Source organism: Equus caballus, chromosome 5 (genome assembly GCF_041296265.1).
Source record: "Equus caballus isolate H_3958 breed thoroughbred chromosome 5, TB-T2T, whole genome shotgun sequence".
In the NCBI taxonomy this organism is placed as follows: domain Eukaryota; kingdom Metazoa; phylum Chordata; class Mammalia; order Perissodactyla; family Equidae; genus Equus; species Equus caballus.
In genome coordinates this window covers 24,954,417-24,972,753 of record NC_091688.1, presented here as the reverse complement: position 1 = coordinate 24,972,753, position 18,337 = coordinate 24,954,417, and the positions used below count along the sequence as shown (strand labels likewise).

Genomic DNA, 18,337 nt, shown 5'->3' with positions numbered 1-18,337 from the left:
TAGCTCGGAGTCACCATTGCGGTTTGATGTGCTTTGTTTTTGGAAACCTGTGCCCTTAAAAGGTGACATTTTACCTTGAGCACTGCATGCTGCCCTGGGAGGACACCCGTCAGAAGCATTTGAGCTCACCCAGAGCCACGGGAAGGAGTCTAGTGCTTTGCAGAGTCCTGTGCCCTGTTCAGAGTGTGGTGCTGTGGTGTCTCACTCCTGAGGGAACTTTGAACTAGGATCCTCCAAAGAGCTGGGAAGCCCTGTGGGGCTCATCAGAGACCCTGATGTGAATTCCCTTTAGGAGTGGTATTGGGCACATAACATTGCGCAGTATAGCCCCTGAGAACGGGGCGTTCCCAGAGAGTGTGGGAAATACTGGAGAGAACACTGAGGATTCTTAAGCTGTGCCAGAGGCAGCCATGTGTGCAGGTGCTGGAACTGTTGAGGAAGAGAACAACCCATAGACCCACCACCCACATTCCCTATGTGTTGAGGGAAGCAGCAGAAGGGGCATCAGGCTGGGGAGACTTTTTTCCAATATGAGTTGGGAGTCACCCTTGACATCCGGTGGAGTGTAAAGATTTCCATTCTCCCAGCAAACGCCTCACTGAGGAGCTAGGACGCTGGGAACTGAAGTGACTGAGAATTGTAGTTCTGGGACTCCCAGAAGAGGTCACTTAAGACAGTGCCCTGGAGTCCAACCTGAGGCCTCAGGGGTCTTGTCTTGACCTTGATGCAGCAGGAAATTGTCACAGATATGATAATAACTAGATAGGTTGGGAATGTTGGCTCCACAGTTGAACTCTGAAGAATAGATTGATTGCCCCCTCTATCTGGCCCATTCTAGCATCCCCCTGGATGGTTCTTGGCTACAAACTCCCTAAGAGGAGTTGGTGTTTAAAGCCCATGGCTGCACCTTAGCACTCCCAGGCTTTGCAGCCACCTGTCTCTCCTGGGAAGTTCCAGAGACTTATGCAAGGAGAAGAGGGAATGTTCTGGAAGGAGGCTCCCTATCTCCTAGCCCTGGGAAGAAGGGTCTGTTTATTGAGCTCTCAAAGTAAATTTCTCATCTGTGCCACCTAAGGTAAACTCAGAGTCAGCTGCTTCCTGCCCTGCACCTTGTGTTGGGGCACATGACTCAGATAGATCGCATTTCCTCCATGCCCTTTCCTTTCTCCTCCAGGAAGCTGATGGTGTTGGAGGCCCAGACCTGCTGGGTTGGTTACTGGACCTTAGGTTTGTGTTACTGGATGTAGCCTGGGCCAGTGAGACTCCACAGGCACACAGGAGTTCTGAGGGGATGTTGTTGTTTGTTGGCCTCCATGAAATGGCTCCATTTGGGAGCTTCTCCTTGTCTGTAGTTTTATTGGCCATAGTCTTGGAAGGCAGGATGATGGTGTGGGAGGGAAGGGGTGGGAATAGCGCTTTTTTCATTTGAACCTCAGCTGCGTCTCTGCTTCCCCACACTCAAGACCTGGTCTCTCTCTGCAGCCATGTTAGCCACCTGTATCTAGGAAATATTGGATTACCCCTCATCCATTCTGCTTGCCTTTCTTGCGGATAAGGTAAAAGTCAAGCAGTACTCTCCAGCTCATGAAACTTCTTTCCTCATCTTGACCCCCCTTGAGAGGGAGCTTAGGAAGCAAGTAAAGTGCCATTCTTGTGGTCCACTTCTTTCCCCAACCTTGGCAAGTGACTGTTTCCCGGCATGGATTACCATTATCCAGTTCCACAGCTGACGTCTTTAGATTTCATGTGATTTTATTGCATGAGCGATGGCATTTTTAATCTACAGAAGACTCTGTCTTTTGTGACACACATTGAATGTCATCCTTCAACTGTCTGTATAAAATATCAGCTTTTAAAATATTAATCTCTAATGTGCACTCAAGAGTTCAGTCAATTACCATGGGATCTTTCGAATAAGCAGCGTTGTCCAGGCGGCTCTCACTGCATTAAGGGAACGATCTTACCAGGGCGTAGTTTCCCGGGCATGAGATGATGTTCTTGCTTTGTTTCTGTAAATGGTGCACGTGGTCGTGTTGGACACTGCTGCAGATTGATTGTCATTCACGGCCAAACTCAAGCATTATCAGTTTTCTCTTCCAGTGCCCAGCCTTAAAAGGTATCATGTGTCTGATAGGGACTGTGGGTCATAATTATGATAAACGAGAGGCAGTTGAAACAGTTCTGTCAAAGCTGATTTGTCAGAGTGCTGATTTCAGTCTAGGGAGGGAGCAGCCTCATTATTACCAGCAGCAACCATTTCACTTTGATTATTTTTTGAAAATCACTTCGGCCCCTGAGGCCTTTGTTTTTCTTCCTCCTGAAAACAGTCTTGAATGGCAGCGTTTTGGAAGTGGTACCCGTATGATACCCACTGGCATTTTCTCTCTTTCTGGGCATTGAACCCCCTCTATGGCCACCGCAGATGAGCATATTTATAACCAATAGGCTGTCACTCTTTAATACAATACAGTTCAGAATACGAATGTCTGAACTGACAAAGCAGATAATTGGGAGGGTGGAGGGGGGAATTTGTTATTAGGAAAAGATTAGTCACCTTGAGTCAAGATTCACCACAGACTTCCTTCAGACAACCCCCTCCTCATGCATTTCACATTAATTCATGAGTTAGCTCCAAGGCAGCAGAGGAGTGGGGAAAGGGAGATCTCAGAAGCATAAGCTAACCTTTTAGGAGCTCCAAGTCCTGAAAATCCATTAGAGAAGATGGATTCTATTTTAGCAGAAACTAGTAGCAAAGCAGCATGCCGTTGTGATGGATCATAACTCTTCAAGAACATTCTTGCTTGTGTCTTATATGTTCCATACTATGACAACCTCACTCCCTAGTTTTCCCCTAGCCCTTGAGCTTCCCCAGCTGTAAACCAAGGCCTGGAGAGGGGACCATCACTGAAATCTGTGACCCTGGCTTACCCATCCACTTTCCCACCCTCTATACTCTAAGGCACTTTGTGTGTTTGTGTGAGTTCGTTCATTCATGTCCAACAATGTCCTGGCCCCTTACTACTTCTCTTGTGGCCAAAAACCACACTGGATTTGGAAGTGACATTCATGGAAGAGGGAGAGATTTTGTCAGAAAAGTTGAGCCAAGTGATCCAGCAAAAGGTCAAAGGCACTCCCCTGTTGGCTTCAGGAACACCCTCCCCTCACACGCATCTAATACTGATGGGCACATCTATTTTTTTTTGAGGAAGATTAGCCCTGAGCTAACTGCTGCCAATCCTCCTCTTTTTGCTGAGGAAGACTGGCCCTGAGCTAACATCGTGCCCATCTTCCTCCACTTTATATGTGGGACGCCTACCGCAGCATGGCGTGCCAAGCGGTACCATGTCTGCACCCAGAATCCGAACCGGTGAACCCCGGGCTGCCAAAGTGGAATGTGCGCCCTTAACCGCTGTGCCACCGGGCTGGCCCTACATCTATGATTTTATTTGAGGCTTTTAAAGTTAACATCACAAATCTTAAACCTCCTAACTTGGGTGCTTTAATTTTAAAAACATTTAACACTGAAGTTTTGCTTTTTGATTAAATCTCCCTTTTCTTCTGAGTAGTTCTGGCAGCTTCCAGGGGAAGTTGGAGTTGGCACGTGTCCCACCTCTTAGTCCCTGCCAGCTGTCACCTCTCTCAGGGCACCTCCTGTTGGTGTCTGTGATTTAGTTTGACTGTGTAAATACTACCCCCAAATCCCACAGCCCTTGAGAGACGAATGTGGTGGCAGCAGATGTGAATGATGACATTTACTTACCAGGCCACGCTTTCTAGCTGGAGAATTATCTTTTGTTTACAGAGAGTGACAGTCAAAGAAAAGGGGAAGGGAAAGGAAAATGAAGCAGGGAAATGAAGAAGATGAGGGAAATAATAGGAAAAGAAGAAAGTTGATCAGGATTTACTGAGCACCCCTTGAATTCAGAGTCTAGTTTAGACTCTGGGAGAAATAAAAAGAGAAGTGTTACAATTCTCTGTTCCACATCTTGATTGTGAGATGGGGAATCCTACACACTCTCAGACCTGATCAAGTAGCTCAGAAGTGCTAGAGAGCAACACATCGATAAGTCTGAACAAACAACTCAGGCTGAGATGAGCATGTGAATTCTGAAGAGATAAAGAATCAAAGGGCCACCAGCATTCAGTGAGATTGGCTGGGGAAATTTCCCTTGAAGTGAATGTTGAGCCTGCTTTGAAAGATCAAATGGTAGGAAAGACAGCCGGGGTCTTCCATGGCTGGGGGCTGGGCTGGCATGATGGTAGGACCCAGACTTGTGCCAGAATGAAGTTCATTTGCTGAAGTGGAGTCTGTTTTGGAGACTAATAAGATGGAGTTGGTGGCATAGGAGAGAGCCAGTTGAAGAATGACTTTGAAAGAGGCAGGCTAATGGGTTTTAATTTATGATATAACGCAATGGAAATCCACTTAGGTGGGACCTGCTGAGGGTAAGGACTTGGCTACCATTGCCAAACTAGATGCTTCCTGAGAGCAAAGAATTTGCCTCTTCTTTTCTTCAGCTGTTAATTTTTGTTTTGACCTGAATGACCAACCAACTGGACTCTGTATGCGAGGTACTGTGTCACCATGGGAACGTAGAGTATACACGTCTCAAGGCCATGGGCCCTGCCACAGTGAGGCTGTCTCAAAACCATTGTACTCTAAACCCAGATGGAGAGTGAAATGCTCCATTAGTCAGTTAGGCATTTCTTTACTGTGCTTGTCTTCAGAGCACTTTCTTCTAGAGACCTCTCAAGGCGTTGTATGAACACAGTAACTTTTGAGTTGGACAAGTTCATTTTATAGTGACCATTTTCCTAACAACCATGATAAGTGGGTTAGAGGATTAGGACCAGCAGGGGTGGCACTGAATAGGATGTGAGTGAGAGACAGCGATCAAAAGGGAGCATCCAGGAGAAACAGACAGTACAGTTACTAATGAGAGGAGGTATGTGCCCAGGACGGTGGTAATTTGGACCCTGGGTTTGGGATCTGTTGATGGAGCTAAGGTTGGAAGTGTGTTAGAAGCGTGGAGGACGGGATCTTTCCCCTCACCCCTCTCTATCTGACTCTGAGAGGGGAATCATGTATACCTACATCATACGTACATCCGGGTTTGCCCCTTTTTGTCTGGCTTTTCATAAATGCTTCTGGCAGCTTATAAATGCTTTTAGCATCCTCTTGGGAGGAAGGTGGGAAGACAGGCAGGCAGTCAGGAAATCTTGGTGGTTATTAAACTGAGGCTTCGAGGACCTTTTTATTAGCGATTAGACTCAGCTCCACAGCACTAAAGAGTATAAACTCCTGCTCTGTCTCCTTTGCTCAGACCTCCAAAGAATCTGTTTTATATGGTGTTTATTTATAACTCAAAATAGACGTGGGCCCAGGAGCCCTGGCATTGCTGAGCTTCAACGTGCTGTCAAGCAGAAGAGGATTAGCAACCCTGTGGGGGGAAATAGTGCGTACCCCTTTCTGTCATCACTGCCCTCCGAGCCTCCCCATCCCCCATGGGTGACTGGAAGCTAGTTCTGAAGTATTGCATCTTAAAGAGTTATTTGTTTGATTTTTCAGTCCGTAGTATGAAGATTGTGATGCTGCAAAGACCCATGTATCACCAAGACTAACCTTCTGGAGCATTATTAGGCTGCTTTAAACTGGTTAAATGAGTAAACCTGAATGAGCACTTTCTTTAGGCCCTGCCCACACAGCAGTCACCCGTTATAAGGAAAGGACCTGGTCAGGTGACTTTTGTGCTTGGTAGGTGGATAAGAGGGAACCTGAGTGGAAGGGCTGCAGTGATTTGAAGGTGAAATGGGACCACGTTGTGGTAGGGACTGCTTTACCTGGATCCACCTGTATGCCCTCCTCAGGCCCCTCCACAGCCAGTATCAGGTGTTTGGAGAACAGCTGACTGCCACCTGGATTAAGCATAATCAACAGGTCCACATGGGTGGGTGTTGAATCCATAGTTTAGACCCCTTAGCACTAAGCGACCTGGTTCTGATGGTGGCATATTTAAGGCTAATGGTTTTAAGTAAAGAGCATTCCTGAGCAAGCAGGCCAGAAGTCTTGGTTCCTTCATATGCTTATGAAAGATTTAGGAATGCTAATCATTATGATAATGGATGTTGCTTTCTCCTAAAGGTAAATGTGCTGCTGCTGGCCCATTATTAGTAAGTATGCATCCTTTCACTTATATGGAGTGTTAAAATCTCCAAATTCCTTACACGTATATTGTCTCATCTGATCTTCACAGAAACTCATACCCAAAGAAGGTTCAGTGCTCCCCGTCTATGCTCAGTGTCTCCACTTAAACTGAGCAGCAGGCTTAATTGACAAGCTCAAGGTTACAGAGATTGGTGAGTGGCAGAGCAGGACCAAGGCAGCACTCCAGCTCTCCAGCACTGCCCTCCTGCTCGTCCTGTGCTTTGCAGTTGTTGCTACTTGGGCTGTGTTCTAGTGGGGAGGAGGGCTGGGCTGAGCCATTCATACTCTTTCAGCCTCTTCCGCAGTGAGGGAGAGAGAGCTTTGGGGGAGCTAGGGTTGGCGTTTTGGTCTGTGAAAGTCGGGTTGAGTCCTTCTCTAGGATGGAAGTTATGGACTTGGGTTCATCAGCACAGAACTTCAACTCACTGAGCTACTGGCTTTGTGGAATGAAAAGAAAGATTAATTTTTTAAATGTTGGCATCTAATTACATGAACCTAGAAGTTTAAATGTAGACTAAATATAGCCTGAGTTTAATCTCTATTTTATAAATTCCACAATGTTCTGTTGCCAAATAGGACATAGAATTTTTAATAGGTAATTTTCCGGAGTTGCATATGAGACTTACAGCTAGCATCCCTCGGTAAAGGAGCCGAGAATAAGCACAGCTCAAAATGTGCCCTCTGCTTTGAAAGTAGACCTCTTAGCCTTCTGGAGATGATAAAGTCTGTAGTTGCCCATTAACCAACTGCTGACTTTTACTTATTAAAATTCCATTATGATCTGTACTGGACAGAAAGATATTAAAAGTAAATTATATTTTTTCATGCATGCATCTTCCTTTGAAAACTTTTTATAAGTAGATCTAGAGCTTCCCTTATGAGAACTAAGCACCAGGCCTCTGTCCATTACCCGGAGGTTAGGGTTTTGACTGGTGGGTTATCACTGGGCTGTGAGAAAGAGAAAGCAAATGTGGGCGAAGGCCAAAACTGGAGCTAGCGTCCGGTGGGGGAGCCACTGCCTGTGAGAGGTCGGTTTAGGGGCCTGACCAGCTCTGCGAAGAACTCTGAGCAGGAGCTCATCTCAGAACCCAGGTGGAGCCAAGGTGAGGTCACCTTACCACCAAGGTACTCCAGCCAGAAGGCTTGCCCTTCCCAGCTACTAAAGCCTCTAGTCTTTAAAAGGCTAATACTTTTCAGTTTTTAAATCCTTTGATATTGGAGGAGGTCTAGAGTTTTGGGGCCACATGCTTTTGACTTTAATAGGGGAAGTAGGATTACAAAGTGTGGGGAGACTTCAGGTCCTTCAAATGCATACATTCTTTAGAAACAATATCTTCTGAAGTCCCTCCCAATTACTGGGGCAGGACCTTATCATCATCCCTTGGTTCCTAATTGCTTATGGTGAGTCTGTGACAATGGTGACAATTTGTCACAAGTTTAAAAGCTATTAGAGGCTACGAAAATTATGTTGTTAGGTATATAAATACTATTGACTGGTAAATATATAACAACACGTGTGCATGCATACATACACACATCACATCACATATCTAGTACTGGCTGAAAGAATTGAACAATTTAGTTGGAATTACAACCGTAATAGAAAAGACATCCTTTGATGAATATAATTCAATGAGTGATACAAACAGTAGGTTCTGGCTTAAATAGAGAGTTGGGATATTCAAAAGAGACTTCCTGGAGGAGGTGGAAAATCAGCAGGATTTTGTAGCATGAACAGGAGCTGGAAAATCAAAGAGGATGGAGGATGTGAAAAGGGTCTGACCTAAGGCATGGAGGTGTGAAGGCCCCATTAGTTCAGGCTTTTAGGATTTGTCAAGAGAATTAGTGGGAAATAAGGGTGGCAAGATAAGGCAGAACTGGAATAGGATGTCAGCCACTGCCTGCCCCAGCCCTGCCAAGCAATAGGTAGTTAAAGACTTGGAACCTACGAGCACAGCTCGACTCCATCTGTAGGACAGTAAAAACCACGTCTTTCAGTGTCTTAAAGCCTCATCCTCTTACCTTGAAGGGGTCTGGGATCAGTCCTCGGCAAAGAATTTGGAGATGATGTGGCAAGCTGGGGAGCTATTGTGTAGGTCCTGGAAAAAGGGAGCATTGTGGTTTTAAGATTAATGTATTTACCACATGGTTTCCCACCACCCCTGTCCCCAACTGTAGGGCATATTCTTGAATTTTTCTTCATAGTGGATATGAGAGAAATAGATATTTTCTTCTCCCTTCACATACACTTACTCAGGAACAACCCCTAACCATCAACTTCTTATGACCCACTTCTTATATGGTCAGATATCTGCGGGATGCCAGCCTGGTCAAGATAGCAGGTGTAATCTCTGCTTGTGGGACAGAGGAAACGATTTAGTTTGTTTAAAGAATTGAACTTGCATCTCTGGCCTTCTGGCACAGAGCTCCTTGGCCAAAACTCCATTATAAATAATGAGCGTCTTTCTCCCAACCAAGGCTCCTTTCCTACAAAGGACATTTCTTCAGTTAATAAAATACTAGTGGATGTTTCAGTGGCGACTGCTTTGAAGATCTGGTTAAATAAGAGGAGCGTATCACCAAGAAATGCTCCCGTTACAATAAATGGCATAGTAGAACAAAGGTCTGGGAGTTCTGAAACCAGAGCGTTCTAGGTTCAGATTTCATCTCTCCTGTATAAATAGGCCTAGTCATTAGTTATTTGCAAGGCTTTTTAATGATTGGAAATTGTATACATAAAGCATCTGGCTCACACACATTCAGTAAAGGGTAGACGGTATTAATAGCATCTACATTTTAAGTTCCTCCTCCTGAGTTGGAGGTTCTCTATGTTGCATTGATTCCATGAGATGGGTTTAAATTAAGAAGGTGACTGCAGATGGATGCCAGCTTCCTCAAGCACTGACCGCACAAAGCTGACCTGGCAGGGGCAGGCCTTGAGCAGACTCAAGCTCACACAGTCACTGACAAGAAGAAATCTTTTTGTTTTTGCTTTGCTGAGAAGATGGTGCTGAATGCTTCCTTCCATTGGGAAATCAATTTCACTGTGCAGCAGATCTCAGTAAGTGGGGTCATCCTGCTGCTCTTCTAAAAGAGAGATATATTTCTATTTTTATTAATCATGGAACTGACATTTGTAAAAGAAAATAACCTGTTCACTCTCCTCCTGGCCGTACCTACTGACTTCCAGAAATTAAGAGTGAGAAGGGATTTTTATCTTCCAATCTGGAAACCATACCCTCTTCTGTTTTTAAACAAGCATCCTCATGTCCTTGGAGACCTGCTGTGTATGAATTCTGGAATAAAAGGAATTCTCAGAGATTTTTGTTGGCTGTCGTTTCGAAGGCAAAGTAACAAAGCCATAGTGCCAAGAGACACCTAAAATAGCTGTGCACATAATTATGGGGCTAGATACCTGCTCATCACACGCTTGAAAACGTGTCCAAAGGAGTTGAATCCAATACTAAGGACCATTGGTGTAGATGGTGAGAGGTGTTTATTCTATACTGGGTTTTCTGACATATACAGTGCAGCTCATTTTAATATAGTGAGATACAATAAAAATCTCAACATGAAACAGTTACGTTGGGTGAGAAGAGTATTAGTATTAACTTGTTTTATAAATCGCTTATCTGCAAAGTTTCTGTAAACGGCCATCATTCCTCACACTTTTGCAATTGGTTTGACCACCCCATGTGTTTTTACATGAAACCTTCTTACACACAACACGGATGGTATAAGTGAGGAGCAGCCTCCTGGAGCGCTGTGATGGAGTGCGGTTCCCTCCATGCAGGTAGGCGGCTGCAGAGAATTGTGGCCCATTTTTTGCCTCTGCGGAGGAGTCTTCTACATCAATAACCACGCAGCCTCTAGGAGGCAGCAGAACACCAAATAAAGCCATGTGCCTGGGGCTGTCAGGCTCTTCTGGCTCATCGCCCAGCCATTCTAGGGCCATGATGCAGCACCCACCTTTCTCGCCATTGCCCAGCAAAACTCGCCCTCTAGAACTTGCCAAGATGGGGACCTTTGCTGTCAAGCCTCCCATACCCACTTGCCTCCATCACCCCTTCTCCTCCACACTCTCAAACCCTCTTGGTTTACTTTGTACCATATCATGTGGCTTAGTGGTGGGGTTTGTTTGCTTTTGTTTTTTAATCAGCTATACCTGTCTTTTTGGCAGGAACCATGTCTATGTCTCTGTTTCCCATAATGCCAGGATGACCCTGGAGGCCTATATAAATGCTTGACAGCTGATGAAGATTCCTTAATCTGTAGTCTGTTCTTGATACATGTTTGCTAATTTAATTGTCAAGATGGTCTTATTTTGCACAAGAGAAAGTATTTTCTTTGCTTCACTTGTTTCTGAAAGGGCTGCATTCTCGCATGCTTTCTGGTTTCTTTCCAAAACCAGGTAAGATAGAGGTGGAGTGTAAGATAGAAGGCTTAACCCCAGGGGTATAATGGAAAACATTAACTTTGGTATCATAGATGCAAATTTGCCTCTAGGCTCTTCCCCTTCCTTCCCAGCTGTGTGCCTTGGTCAAATTAACTTCTCAGCCTCGGTTCTCTCACCCGTAAAATGGGGCTATACGGGTCTGGCCCTGTGGCCGAGTGGTTAAGTTTGCATGCTCTGCTTCAGCGGCCCAGAGTTTCGCTGGTTCAGATCCTGGGCGCAGACCTGGCACTACTCAGGAGACCATGTTGAGGCGGCGTCCCACATGCCACAACTAGAAGGACCTACAACTAAAATATACAACTATGTACTGGGGGGCTTTGGGAAGAAAAAGCAGAAAGAAAAAAAAAAAGAAGATTGGCAACAGTTGTTAGCTCAGGTGCCAATCTTAAAAAAAAAAAAAAAGGAGGCTATCCAAGCTGATCATGTAATTTGTTATCTAAACTGGAGCACATTGGAGAGTGAAGGAGGACATTTAAAAATGCTTATAATAGTCTAGTCCTTTGCAGTATTCATTGACTGAGGAATGGTTTTTATTTTTCTTTTTTGGTTTGCCTATAAAATTGTTCTATTCAAAAATGATTTTCAAAATGACGTTTCCTAAAGGATATTAAAACAGAGTATAAACAGGACAAATTGTAAACCAGGTGACATGCTGGAACAGCGGGTGTAAACCATATGGTGTTTCAAAGAATCAAACCAAGTAATACAGGTAGAGGGTCTAGTGCTATGCCTGGAAGACGCTATGTCTTCAGGAAATGATGATTGACTTTTCCTTCCTGGAAGAAGGTTGGACAGAGAAGCACTGACCAGCAATAAACAAAGGCCTATGAGCTTTCTTAAAAGGCTACTGTAAGGAGGGTATGCTCCTCGCTCTCCAGATCCCAATAACCCTGGATGTGAATTTTGTCCAACACTAGTAGGAAAATACTGATTGAAGAACATGGTCCTGCTTATATGTAGTCAGACAGCTGTCTCAGCAGCAGAGAACATACGCAGGGAGGAGCTGTGCCGTTTGGGTGATAATTTGGCTGCCCTGTGAGCACAGAGCTCTTGTCTTCACTTGCAAATTCACTACTGCTTCTGGGCAACTTGCCTGGAAAGCTGGGGGAACTGGCCTTGGCACCCCTCTTCTGCACCCAGCTCCTGCTGTTCAGGGGCCTGATTTTAGCAATTGTACTTAAATACTGGGTTTCCCATAAACTTAATAGTTTGAGTGGTAAAGTACAGACCTGCTTTGAAGGTTGGTGCCCCCATGTAGCCAGAAGCTTAATTGCCATTTTGTGATTGGGCTTTCAGGGTTGTGCGCATCCCTTTTAGAAACTCTAAGTTCGTTACTCCTCACCCTGCCTCTTGTAAGAGCTGTTTTAGTCTCGTAATGAGAGCTCTTTAGCCTGTGTGTTCATTTAACCTAAAGGCCTGCAGACCTGGGGCTGGTGTTTTTTGCCAACTTCTTGTGAGATGGAGAACTTGGGGACTGCTGTGTGGCCTCCTGGAAGTTGGGAAGGACCTTCACACAGTGAACAGCAATGTGTGACAGGAGAATCAAGCCCAGGAGCGGGTCGTAGTGCAGGGGCGGCCCTCTGCATGGTGTGTGGCTCCTAACAGCCTCTTCTTTCTCTAGGTATGTGTACATTCCAGTGGGCGGGTCCCAGCATGGCCTGCTGGGGACGCTGTTTTCCACTGCAATGACGTTTGCGTTTGTGAGCTACTGGCATGGTGGGTACGACTACCTCTGGTGCTGGGCAGCACTCAACTGGCTGGGAGTCACCGTGGAGAATGGAGTCCGGAGGCTTGTGGAGACCCCGTGCATCCAGCACAGCTTGGTGAGCAGGATCCTTGCTCATGTGGTAGGGGACAGCTGAGCCACATGGACTAGGTCTGGGGGGGAATGCAGTCATCAGATTCACCCCATCATGGGCCATTCTTGCTACACTGGTTCAAAGTCCAAGTGCCCAGAGATGGGACAGCTAAGAGAGGCTTCTGTAGCCATTAAAAAGCCCCACATTTTAACCATAAAAGCAATACATGTTTATTATATAAAAATAGATAATTCCAACAAGAATAAAAGAAAAATACCTTCTTAACAGAAACCACTGTTAATACTCATCCTTCTAAATTTTTTTCTGTGTACATACGCACACATATATAACATTTAAAACAAATGCTGGTATTCCAGAGATATGGTTTATCAGGACCACCTTTTTGTCACAAAATCCATTTCTAACAACTCTTTTTAATGGTTACATGGAATTCATTATGCAGATACACCATAATTTATTCCATTAGTCTCCTATTATTAACAGTCGTATTATTTCAAATGTTTTGCAATTATCAATTGCATTGAGATGAATATCATAACCAAGATGAATTCTTGTTTATAAAGTTGCTAAGTTAAAGGTTTTTCTCATTGTTAAGATTTACCATGCATACTGCTTCATTCTTTTTCTTTTTTTTTAAGATTGTCACCTGAGCTAACATCTGTTGCCAATCTTCTTCTTTTTTTTTTCTTCCCAAAGACCCCTAATACATAGCTGTATTGATATTCTTAGTTGTAGGTCCTTCTGTCTCTGCTATGTGTGATGCCGCCTCAACATGGCTTGATGAGCGGTGCCATGTCCGTGCCCAGGATCTGAACCAGTAAAAACCTGGGCTGCCAAAGTGGAGCACACGAACTTAACCACTCGCCCACAGAGTCGGCTCCTGCTTAATTCTTAACTGTCCTATAGACAGTGTGTTAATCTGCATTTCTGCCAACGGTGCATGAGAATGCTGTGCCAGTACTAAGTACTATTGATATTTTTAACCTTTGCTAATTTGATAGGTACTGTTATAGCAGCATAAAAAATAGCTAAGGGTTTAAGACACGTTTCACCTCTACGGGAAAATGATTTGGGAAAATTAATTAAGCACTTTCCTTCACACACAAGCTTTGAGTGATTTTAAACTATGAGCAAACATTTTATCATGTTAAATGTGGTATATGATGTATTAGAATCTTGTAGGAAATCATCACTTCTGAATATACAGCAATATTCTGATAATCCTGACAAAAGTAGCTAAAAAGAAATATGCCGGCATCGGTGTTCACGGTAGGCAATAAAACATAAAAAACTTACTGGCGGATGATTAATGTGGCTGAATTCCTCTAGTATATGCAACTAGAACAAATATGTTTTTTTAAAAAACACCACCAAAATGGAATATATTTGAGTGTTTTTCTATAAAGATAGCCATAGTACAGGTGGACAGTTATTTCAATAAAAACTGATACAATGCACATAGCAAAATAACCCATTAGAAGGAATTTAAATATGCTCATGTATGTTTAAAGAGAAATATTTTATTCAGTAGTGGTACCCAGCAATCAGCAGGAAAGAAATGTCAGTGAATTCTAATGGGAAATGGAATTTCAATGAAAGTCATGGTCGTACAACACCAAGAGAAACCATAAAAGATGGTACTACAAAGGTTTTAATCTTCATCCTCAAATCCAAATAGTCTTCCGCAAAGCCTGAGACCCAGTCATCACCTGTGAAAACCAGAGAATTCTTTTCAGCCCAGGCTGAAGCCCTGTAATACATTTTCATGTTCTTTCATGAAGGGTCTAACATTAACCTTGAACTTAATGTTGAGTAGTACTCTGATGCCTTTGAGCCAGGGCTTGCGTTATTAATAAATTTTAAAAATACAAAATGTTAAAGGAGTAACCTAAACTATGCTGTGTAGCCAATGGCTTGTTAATTTTGGTTAAAAATCAATGAAGAGGGGCTGGGCTGGTGGCATAGTGGTTAAGTTCATGTGCACCACTTTGGCGGCCGGGGGTTCACAGGTTCGGATCCTAGGTGTGGACCTATACACAGCTCATCAAGTCACACTGTGGTAAGGTCCCACATACAAAATGGAGGAAGATTGGCACAGATATTGGCTCAGGGACAATCTTCCTCAAGCAAAAAGAGGAAGATTGGCAATGGATGTTAGCTAAGGGACAATCTTCCTCACCAAAAAAAAAAAGAATGAAGACAGTGAAAACACTTACAGGATGAAGCACTTGAATGTCCACTCTGCCCCGACAGCTCATTCCAGGACCCTCACATGTTTACCTCATTTGAGCTTCCATCCACAATTCAGGTACCTAGGTGTATAGTAATAAATATGCATTTTGGGGGGTGAGATATGTGTCTTGTATGTTCCAGATGACGTGTTTAGTTTACATATTTATTGAGCAGGAATATATTTTGTAAAACCTGTTTTTATCACCTGTCTATGGTGGTTGGTTATGGCTATTTAGACTAGGAGCTCCTTGAGGACGGGGTCAGGTTCCCAGCACTGTTTATATCCCCACTGGTTAGTTCAGTGTCTGAATGAGCCTCAGTGGTAAGTCAGTGCGTGATTAAGGCTTGTAAGTTGGGTTGATTTTTCAGTTATTCTCCCACTTGTCTACCCAAGGACTCTTCCTCCACTACCCTGTTTCTTCTGTAGTTCAGCATAGATTCCGTTTTCCTTGTACCCCAAATGTACACAACTTTTTGAGTTTCTCAGTAAACTGTTTCCCCACTTGAGTTACCCTCCTTCCCTCTCTTCTCATGAGTCCATTTCCTGTTCTCTTGTCAAATTCCAAATAAAGACTTCATGCCTCCTTGGCACCTAATTTCATCTGACTTTAGTCTCCCACATTGATCTGATAGTATTTTTACAATGTGACTTCACTCCCAGTACTCCTCATGTACTCACTCCATGGCATTCGTCCTTCATCTGTTTTTAAAGATGGATTGAAAGATATCTGAATAATAAGGATTATCATTTCTTCTTTTCCCATATCTTCATCTTCAACCTCAAAGCTTTGTCTGGGGCACAACATACAGTAGGATTCTATTCCTCAGTGTCGCTAGAATGACAGTGAACACTCACTAAGACTAGTCAGGGCTGAATGTTGTAAATGAGAAACTCTTTGATATTCTAGGCAGTGCTGCAATAATGGAAATGTCCATTGTGCTGTCCCATACAGTAGTCACTAGCCACACTGAGCCCTGGAAATGTGGCTAGCATCACTGAGAGACTAATTTTTAAATTTTTATTAATTTGAATCTAAGTAGCCCCCATTTGGCTAGTGGCTTCCATTTTGAGCAGTGCAGTTCTACAGCATATCCCCTTTCTAGAAAAAAACTAAAGAATGTAGAATGTTTGACTCTGCTATAATTTAGAATGATCTTCATTAATGATATAGTACCTCATTTATCCAGCAGGCTATTGAACTCTCCACTTGAATAGCTCACAGATATCTCAGACTGAGCACGTGTAACACTGAACTCATGTAACCCCGTCCCTCAATAATTCCACCTGGCTCCTTTCCCTATAACACTCTATTTCGGCAAAAGGCACCATCATCTATGCAGTTACTCAAGGCCAAAACCATCAAGTTATCCTTTGTACCTCCCTCTCCCTCAGTTCTACCTGTACATTCTACCTCCTAGGTAAATCTTAATTTTTTAAATTGTTTCCATTTCCACCGCATCCTCCTAGTCCAACTGTTCTCATTTCTTGCCTGGTCTACCAAATAGCTTCTAACTAGCCTCCCTGCTTCCACTTTTGCCTTCTTCACTTCTTTATCCTCCTAGTGCTAAGTGATGCTTCTCAATAAAAACCTAACTTTGTTATTTTTCTTAAAATACGTAGTGGCATCTCGTATTCTTGGGACTGAGGCCACAATATTTAAGATGGCCTGTGAGGCCTTGCCTGATCTTGATCTTGCTACCTCTCCCCATCCTCTCAGCCCCTCTGCCCTCACGCTCTGTTCTTCCTTCTGTATGTTTACAATCCTGGCCCCTCCAGCCTTGGCTCCCCCACACAGGCTCTTCCGTCTCCTAGGATGCTCTCTCTCCTTTCCCTCCATCCCTGTTCATCCTTCAGAGTTCAGCTTGACTGATACGTTGTTTGCATAGCCTTTGCTGACCCTCCCAAGTCAATCGAGTCTCATTTAATATTTCATTCTGGGTGCCTTGTACATGGTCTCTTCTCTTGTACTTATCACAGTTATGATGAAATATTTTTATCCAATAACTTGTTTAATCCTTATCTCCCTCACTGAACTGTGAGCCTCAGAGAAGTCAGAGATCTGTATCCTTGACACTGTCACAATGTCTGGCACAGAGTAAGCATGTGGTAAATATTTGTTACATGAGTGAGTGATATTTTCTGACTTCACTAGGGTAGTATAAGAGAAAATACGTGTATGCAGCAGCATGAAGAATATAAATTGGATGCTGGAAGAACTTACTAAGGCTGAGGCTTATTAAGCATTATACAAGGAGATTATTTTATTTTGCAGCAGAGTAGATGCTAATTGGTCTAGTGATGGCAAAATGCTATTTTAATGCTCAGTGCACAAAATGTATATAGAAAAGAAAGGGGTATGGAGGAATCAGCCTTCCTGGTACCCTGCTGCTTAGGAGACGGGGGATGATTGGTTGTGACTCACTGAGACACAGAGCTGTTGGAAGCTGACAAAAGCATTTTCACAAAGCACCCGAGCTGGGAGACGAAGGGGAGTTACTGAGGAAGCAGCACGCGTTTTCTCTATGTAAGTGCTCTCCCGGGGAGCTAGAATTTGTGTTCAGCATTGAAATCTTTTAATAAACGGAAACATTTTGAAGCGTCAGTAGAGTGACAGTACTTGCCAATTCTTAATTTGATCTCTCCTTTGAAGGAAGACATCTTCAGGCTGCTTGTCAGTTATTCCTTCACGAAGAAGAATCTACATCTCAAGCAGTTCCCCCACGCCCACCCTGTTTTCCATTTCATTGAATAAATATGTCCTCCTCCCCCAGCCCTCTGCCCCTCTTCTTTGCCCCAAGAGTGTCCTGCTAAGCTGATTTCTAGCCTCTGAAGCAGGAAAAGTTCTATTTGTAGACTTAATTGAGGAGATGAGAGACGTATCTCCAGTACAAATCACAGAGGGTCAGTCTAATGGTCCTGGGCGGGATCTGATACTCTGGTGTGTCAGGAAGAACCCAAAGACCATGGCTCTGTGATGATGTCCATTCAGTTTGGTTTTGAAGATCTAGATACTGAAATCCAATGAATTTGAGAGATCAGTCAGTTTAAAAGGATGATTGATAGTGAAATTATCGACATGATCCAACCAATGGTTGCTTAGTTCTGTGGAATTCTAACTCACCACTTGGCAAGATGTACATGTCAGTTGGCCTGTTTAGAAAACCTTTTTGCTAGAGGTCAGTGATCACAGCCCCAACATACTCTCTGAAGGACAATAAAGCAAACTGGTCTGACAAGCGTTGTTCCATTTGACAATGGCTCATGATCTTCCATTCCTCTGCCACCTGGATTCATGTCAACAATAGAGATCGAGTGTTTACTGTAGATAAGTCATTTTCTCCAGGCTGGACCCCTTCCTAGCCTGAGCACACCTAGGCATGGTCAACCTAGTCCTTCATTTCTTAATTTGCTCATTTAGGGAAAAAAAAGTTTTCAGCACCCTATGTCGATGACACTTTGCAGAAGACTGGAGAACTCTGAGTGAAAGGCATTACCCCTTCCTCCTAATTCCTTTTTTTGCATCCTTCTTCAGTGCGTCAAAGCAGATAGTGTACTGGTCTGTCGGTGTGTAACTGTAGGCTATTATTAATCAGTTTCCTCCCTCCATAATGGTATCTTGCTTG

The 18,337-nt window shown here is 43.8% G+C and overlaps 1 protein-coding gene across 17 annotated transcripts in view; it reads left to right on the top strand.

Moving 5' to 3' along the window:
* HHAT (hedgehog acyltransferase) overlaps positions 1-18,337 on the top strand; it is a 310,500-nt gene that overhangs the window by 225,472 nt on the left and 66,691 nt on the right. For 16 of the 17 annotated variants that reach the window (XM_070266753.1, XM_070266748.1, XM_070266747.1 and 13 more), the window contains one exon: positions 12,283-12,484. The exons of the other annotated variant lie outside the window; for it this stretch is intronic. In XM_070266753.1, the coding sequence (XP_070122854.1) occupies positions 12,283-12,484 (202 nt within the window). The remainder of the gene's footprint in view (positions 1-12,282; positions 12,485-18,337) is intronic. 17 annotated transcript variants of the gene reach the window in all.